We start from the raw sequence: 8122 nt of genomic DNA, 5'->3' as shown, positions 1-8122 counted from the left end.
ATAAGTCCAATGCTAGAGCACCACTCTACAGTGCAGACTGATATTATTCGTGACACACCAAAATCCAGCGTTCATTAAGTAATATTTAATTGAAAAATAGTAGCAATAATTATAATTATAAAGATTTTTATGATGATTTAGAGTGCAAAAGCTCAGGCAGCTCAAATTCATACTAATCTTAGACTTTGACAAACAGAACCTCAGACCTGCATAAAGATGTTTTTGGCGGTACAAAAGCACTGTGGGGCTTTTGGAAAATGAAAGCAAGACTTTCTGGGAGCCACTATAGAGCCACAAAATACAACACTTGGCAGTCAGCAAGCCAAGTTTAGCACCTAAGGTGTACATTTGTTATTGTGTCTGTCTGAGAATATGATTTAGTAACTTGTGGGTGGAAAAGCCACTTAGTTGAATTGATGGCACCAAACAAGAAGCTCTATGGTTTTTACTCTTTAAAAAATATGATGATTTATACTGAAATATTCCTCAGCCTGTGTGTCAGAGCGTTGCTACACAAGGTGAGAGAGCAGACTGGCACTTCTACTTCACATTCAGGTATTGTTGAGTGATAACTGCTCAGCTGCGTCACAGATATATTACATACAGTATTTCTACTTCTAGCGGTTAAAAACTCACTGCATTCTCTTGCTGTGACCGTCTTTGTCCTTGCTATGAAATTATAAGCTTTTATGTAGATAATGAGAATTAGTGCTGGTCTGTTCATCTGAATTTAATCATGAAGAAAGGCACAATTCATGCAATGAAGGGCATTTCTTCAGGCCCTGATGAACACTGCCCTTTGACCTCGGTGTAGCCTTGGCCTTGTCCAGCACATTGTCTTCTGCCATCCGTATTGCACATTTGCACTTACGACATATGAACATTTAGCTTTTTTAACATAGAATTTTTTATCTTGAATTTTAATCCTCTATATTTCTTTAGTCTTTAGAGACATGCCGCATTGCACTTCACTACGCATATTACTTGTGTGTGATAAATAAACTTAGATAATACATAAAACATAGATAATTTTTTTGAATATTTGAACATGAACCCTTATCATTACATTTTAAATGTTTGTTGATAGTGACATTAAACAAAGAAGAAGATTTACTGAAGCACTGTACTGAAGAACACTTTTGAGATACTCATACTTCACTCAAATAGACTATTTATATTTCATGGTATTTTATGCTACATTTAAAAGGAAATATTGCACCTGTTACTACACTGCATATTTCAGTTGTAATTGTTGGCTTCGCAGATCAAGGTTTGATATTAGATTCTAATTTTGATCCATTGCTATAGATTAAAGGCTCAAACAGTGTATAAGGTTGTTAAAATTAATTACACTTTTACCAGTAACAACTGTAATTTGTTCCTTGAATGTTTGTGCATGCATAGTAATAATCCAAGATTGTAATATGTAACACTCGGGTGTTTTGCTTTTGATACTTTCAGCAGGCTATATTTCGCTCATCTTTAGTTTTTTCTAAATACATTATTTAATATCTAAGTGCAGGACTTTTACTTAATAATGAGCTATTTTTACATTGCAGCATTGCTACTTCTAGTGAAGGATACAAATATTTTTTCCATGCTTTGATCAAACATGATATCAAAGACTATTTTATGAAATTTCCTTTGATTCAATTTCTATTTTTTATGAGTACAGGGCTGATTTTTATGCTTTTATGCTCTGTGCAACTCTGTTGTATTCACTCTACTTCAGACGCACATCTGCTCGGAGGTTGGCAGATCATCTTTTCTCTCTCATAATCCATCAGTGTGAGTTTAGCTGGCTCTCTGCTGGGACTCTGCTTCTTTACTTGTTTCAAACAATAACTTCATAACTAGCAGCTTCCAACAAAGCAACAGTGACTACATTGATGAAAGGCTGCTCTTCAGTCGCAGGTGTTTTATGAGACACAGGACAGCAAATAAAGCATCAAAATTATTTGACTAAAAGGAACTTGCATTGGGGAATGTTCCGTAATAAATGCAAACAATGCCAGTGTTTGCATGACAGACCGCTCCGTGAAGACATTGCAGCAGAAACAGTCCCTCCGATGCTCTGACACAATGTCCCTCATCAACAGCAAACATGACTGATAAGCCATAAGATTTCATATCCATCTGGTGTATAAGTGCCGCATTAGCTGAAAAGGTTTTGAATGCAACCCATATGTCACAAAGCAGCCTTGATTTACCTGTATGACAAAATGCTCCCTCAGTGTATCATGAGTATATTGCAGCCGTCTGTGTCCTCACCAATTCTGAAATGAGCTCTGATAATGAGTCAGTGCTGGCTGACAGCAAGGTTGAACCTCTCTGACCATTAGAAATTATAATAATGTGCAACACAGAGCTAATTCTGGTCTTTTTCATATTAACATTTGTCTGTGCATGGTTCTAGCTTTAACCTTGAAAAATCAATAAGCACACCCAGCCTAAAACCTACACAGTAGCTTACACAGTACATTTTGGCATTACTGCAATGTTCAAAATCCATAAAGAAATATATATTTAAAAGTAAATAAAGTAGCGAACTGAATTCACTGTTCTCTGGTTTGCTGACAAAACTGTCTCAGTCAAATGCTAAGTGGTAACTGCTGAGGAGGCAGAAATGAAACTATATTCAGCTTTGACTTTGAAATACCTCTTGGCAGACACATTTAAAATATCTGAACCATAACAATGAAATAATAATTAGAAATTAGCTCTTAAAAAAAGAACAGAATAATTTAATGTGTTTTATGTTTCACATTCCCCAATGTCAGAACAACCTCATTGTAAAGACAGCAACACCCCCCCCCACCTCACTTTGAGCCTGCTGATTTCTACTTGTCCTAGATTGAGAAGAAGAAATTTGCTCTGTGCTCGAGCATGTGAAGGCCTGCACATATTCAGACGCCCACGCAGAACCCAGCCTGAGAGAAAATAGGGGCAGCTGATTCAATGTGAGCTAATTCATTCAGTCACTGTATGTCCGCTGTCAGAGGCTGGTCCCCACAGGCCAGCACAACATCTGGATGTGTCCCCTCTGCTCTGTCTGCATGGCTTTCATGTTGCTCACTGGGGACCCAGACAGTTTCTTGGTCTGCCAAGTCTGCCCTGTTTATTTTGCATGCAGAATTCACATTTTTCACCATGATTATGCAGGATTCAGCTTGACAGATTCAACAGTATATAAATGAGGGGCCCTATTTTTATTTTCTGTGGAAAAACATAAGCAAAATTGAAGAAAAGCCTTGATAATATTATTATAAATTGGTGCTAAACCAATTTAAAACTATAAAGGAACTTCATGTCCAAACACATTACTCTTTCCTGTCCTATACTCTATCTTGTCACAGTGGACTTAACTTAGTGGGATAACACAATAACCAGCGAGTGGAAATAAAGCCCATTGCTGCATTTATACCCTTTATTTAGATCTTAAAGCAAAGGAGGAAATGAAGTTACAATAGATTAAACACATGATCTTATCCTAAATCATTTTTGATGGAGACCATATGCAATTAATTTATTTCCATATTCCAATGTGAAAATAGAAAGTGTGAGTAATCCTCAGGGAGATTTAAACCAAGTGCAAGGGGAGGGTGGTAATCTTATAATCCTCTGTAATGTCGTGATGGTCTCTCCGAGCTTATCTAAACTAAACTAACTTTCCCCGTGGAATTCAATCATAGACAGAGATGGACCATAAAGAGTCATGTAACTAATGCTCCTTGTGCAATTCAACAATCTCATCTGCTGCAACGTCATTAAAAATATCAACAATCCCAACTGAATAAAGTCATATGTTGTCACTTTAAAGTAGTGATCTATCACATTTTTACAAAATGAAATACCTGCTTGTGAAAAACTATATAAGAATAGTGAATAATCGTAGCCCTTAGTCGACAAAATGAACCTGAGCTGAAAATGGAGATTCTCCACCAAAATAAATACATATTATAGAAATCTGTAAGAAACTGCTACATCCATGATGCTTGTTACATCCTACTGGCTGACCAAAGCTGCAGTGGGAACAGGAGGTGCCTGGGTCGGCTGAAGAAACTCTGAGGTGAAGACGGCCTCTGCGTACTCCTCCACAACGTCCTGAAACTCTGCTGCCACGTCAGTCAGGGCCTCTGACAGTAACTCCTCTGCCAGGCTGTGGCACAACAAGGAGCAGAGACATTAGAAAGAGGATGTTTGAGACATTTTTCCTCAGAAATATACTGCAAAAATCTTCCATTTTAAAAGTTAAATAAACATATACAAGGTGGGATTTGATTGGAAAGTCGAGTCTAACATCTTACAAAACTTGTTTTGCATCACAAGTAGAATAAAAATAATTTTATATTTACAATTAAATTGACATGAAAACTAACAGACAATATTTAATAGAACTAGAAAGACTCTGCAGGTTGTGGTATTACATTATATTATTAAAATATGTTTGTTTGTTTGTTTGTTTTTTGCTAACAGATCTGAGGCATCACCTTTTTAAAGTAGCTTAAAAATGTTAAGGGACACAATAAATGTGTAACTCAGTTTAAAAAGTGTAACTAAGCTCACTTCCTGAGATTTCAAAGAAAATGTGAATCATTAGTCTTGTGTCATTATCTGAAAAAATGCAGAATCTGAGATTAAAGCAGTTTTTTCCTGGTCTACTGACTATCAGAGCTGGACATGAAAAAAGAGAAATCTGTGCCTTGCCTTGAAAGTAATAAAATGAAGGAAAATAACTGAAAAAAATGGTGAGTTGGGTGCGGCACCAAGCTACATTTCAGTGTTTTGATCATTATCTGGGTCAACACATACACACATACGCAGACTGAGGCAGGGACACAAAGGATAAGTGAAAGTGGTGTACACTCATAAAGAACCCCCAAAATGTCAAATCATTAGCTTGTCGGTACAACACAACAATCAGAGTAATTGTGTCTTGTTGAACTATACCTCTACCTTTGAAGAGTCAATACATGAAGACTTTACTCTCAACACTGGATACAGGGTAAAACACAATGAAGAATCCACCATTATGGATTGGGAACAACCATTAGGAAATATTAATGACACTCATACATTAAAAGCCACGTTAGCTGTGCTGAATGACCCTATTCTGTATTCTATTGTATTCTGTTTGTTTAATGATCCAAACACCACAAAAACAAAATTAGCTCAGCTAGTTAATATGCGCGAGTTATTGTACAGCACAAGCTTGATATTAATGTATGAAGAAACATCCACTGAATTATTATTACTTTAATTGTGTAATTTTTGCTGTTTTTATGCAGACAGAGTGAATGATATCCTCCACATATTCTGGATCCACAGCAACATTGGGTTGCTCATTACCATCTCATCACACAGACAGGTTTCTGCAGGCTGTCAGAATAGCAGGGGGGTGTACAAGCATATATGTATGTGTTCTCCCTCCAAAAACATTGAGATAATTGGAAGACTTCTCTTCATATAATATCCATTTTTCTTTCAAAATTCAGAAAAAGTACAGACCTCTCTCTTGAAAACTTTGGTTCACTGATGTGACACAGAGACACTGATAATGAGACAGTGACACACACAATCTGATTCCAAGGGAGGGGAATAGGCAGCAGTTTTTTTTTTTTGGTTTGAACTCAAGGAAAAAAAAGTACTTATTGAGCTATTTGCAATTCCATGCAAAACTGCCAAAAAAGGACTGACTGGAAAATCTATTTTAGAAGGCTAGGACTGATATACCAGAGACATGGATTCAGTATGTTTACAAAGATGAGAGGGAGTCTTCTGTATTCTGCATTGCACCAATTTAAGAATTCTGTCAAGTATGCAAATTTGGGAGTGGGAGAGAAGAACAACGGCGAACACCAGATACACACTATGCAAACCATAAACTCTGAATGATCCTCTCAGCGAAAGCTCTTCCGACTGTACATTATGTCCATCAAACACGCCCAGGGACACAACAGAGAACAGGAAGGACAAATCCTGCTCATATGTGGCTCTGGTTACAAAGACTGAGCATGAGACGCTGCTGATATAGTAGAAATATTTTTATAAAACCTCAAAAGATACAAAAATGATTACTGAATTAATGAGTAGAGTTTAACTACAGCTTCAGACAACCAGGTGGGTGTTAAGAAATCTTTAGTTATCAATATTGTATTTTATGTATATTGTAGTCAATATTGGTCTGTTACCTGTTTGCGATGGCCCAGGGGTTGAAGCTGCCTACGGCCTCATGAGCCACAACACGCAGGTAGGCCTCGTAGTCTTCCCGGTACTGGCGCACGTTTCTCAGCATGCTGCCTGGCACAGAGATACGAGTCCCCATGCTTGTCTCCGCTGGGCTCGGGAACACGGTGCTGGTTGTGGGCTGCTGCTCGTCTTGGGATGCCTCTTCTATTAGGCTGCTCTCGGACAGAAAACTGTTTGTGCGGAAACACAAGAGGTAGATTTCTGACACCTTTTCATTACTTTGACCGTTCAGCACTGTATGAACTAGTTAAAGGGCTTCTGAGGGCTATGGCTGTGGTGAAAAATCAACCGTGTTTACAGATGAAGGAGCCAGAATGGATTGCAGCGCTGTGATTGACCAGAAATACTCGCTGTGCCCGATATGAGGCAGAGGATGATGAATTTAGGAGGTGTCGGAGCGCAGGCCGAATCTATCGTCTGCCCCTTGCTCAGAGTGAGTTGGGGCTCAGCTGGGCATTGCCATGGTCTGGCTTTATAATCCTCTCTGCTTGAACAAATCGGCCTGGCTCTTGCGACGGCGCTCTCAGTGCTATATTTAGTGTTGCAGCAGTTCCCAAAGCAAAGTGCCTCTCTATTGTGCTCCATGGCCTCAGCTGAACTTGTTTCTGTTTTGACTGTGGAGGCAGCTAACTGCGGGGTGGCCATAAATATCAAAGTACCAGCACAGTCAACTCTGCTTCCAGTTTCAAAATGGGTCGATTTACTGTCTGTTGGGCATCTGAAGGCCAATGTGGTGACAGCAACAATGCAGCACTCTGCAAACTGCCTATTTATATAGTCAAAATAGCACCCACGCTTTTTTTCTGCCATCTTCAAAAGTGAATATGGACCTGCTTGCCTTTTCTGTCAACAAAAACCATTCAGACATTTTGGCACAATAGGTCTTGTGCAAGGGCAAGTTTAATCTTGCATATTTATCTGTGAAAAGGTGATGTGAGTGATGATGATATTCTGGTAAGAGTGTGTTGTGTTGTGTTGTCCTAAAAACCTTAATGTAAGGGCTTTAAGACAATGATCATGACATCTATAGTGAATATTTAATGTCCATGACGGTGTGTGATTCTGTGTGGGCAGTGATTGACACGGGGAACACAAATTAGAAGGTGAAATCACAAAAAAAAACCTCCTCTAGCTCTCACATTTATCTACCTACAACCTGTCCTGCACACAGACCAAAACAGATGAGCAGCATTAGCGAGTAGCAAGATCACCTCGAGAGACTGTCAAGTTTGTTTTCTCAGTTCTCTACAAAAGCTCCAGCCGTGTATCACCCGGGAAACAGAGGACCTGGCAGAGGATGGTGCCATGTGTGATACATCAAAAGGGACGCAGGCTGCGCTGAAGCCGAATTCGACAAAGCCAAATGTGGCTAAGGGATCATAGCGGTTGATTCAAGACAGATTCACAGAAGTCCTAGTGAGCTTTTGAGAACAGTGGGAAAGATCAGTATTGTAAAACGCAAGTGGAGGAAGAATAGTGTGGAAGAAATTTTCCTGTTTAGTCAGAAATCTTCTTATTACAAGAAAATAAAACAGTCTGAGTCTCAGGTATTTGAAACAATTAGGCGGGACAGGGGGGGATGTGAGTCTGAGGTCATGACTGGATGCAGACGGTGGAAGCAAAGCAGCCATTTACTCTGGATCACAGCTTTCGGCTTGTTTAAACTAATTGGCCTGAGATGACAACTGTAACTGCAAACAAATGGTGAGGCAGGGGGAATCAGAGAGCAGATACATAAATACATTTAAAAAATACATGAAAGGTTAGAATATTGCTGACTGGACTTTCATCTTTTCATTGATTGGCTAGACCTGCTGATGGAACTGTGGTGGGTCAATCAGCATTAGCCAAGAGGCACGGGGGGTGGGGGTGG

At 39.1% G+C, this 8122-nt stretch overlaps 1 protein-coding gene across 3 annotated transcripts in view; it reads right to left on the bottom strand.

Annotated features, from left to right (window-relative positions):
- Positions 1–3413: 3413 nt before the first annotated feature.
- kiaa0753 (KIAA0753 ortholog) overlaps positions 3414–8122 on the bottom strand; it is an 18379-nt gene continuing 13670 nt past the window's right edge. For all 3 annotated transcript variants that reach the window (XM_023404598.2, XM_023404600.2, XM_023404599.2), the window contains exons 17-18: positions 6192–6419; positions 3414–4159 (exon numbers count right to left, since the gene is read on the bottom strand). In XM_023404598.2, coding sequence (XP_023260366.1) covers positions 4006–4159; positions 6192–6419 — 382 coding nt within the window. In that variant the 3' untranslated portion in view covers positions 3414–4005. The remainder of the gene's footprint in view (positions 4160–6191; positions 6420–8122) is intronic.

This window comes from Seriola lalandi, unplaced genomic scaffold (genome assembly GCF_002814215.2).
Source record: "Seriola lalandi dorsalis isolate HSWRI2012SDOR001 ecotype SW California unplaced genomic scaffold, Sedor1 jcf7180002054249, whole genome shotgun sequence".
Lineage (NCBI taxonomy): Eukaryota > Metazoa > Chordata > Actinopteri > Carangiformes > Carangidae > Seriola > Seriola lalandi.
Note: the sequence above shows the minus strand (reverse complement) of the source record. Positions and strands in the feature narration are given on the sequence as shown.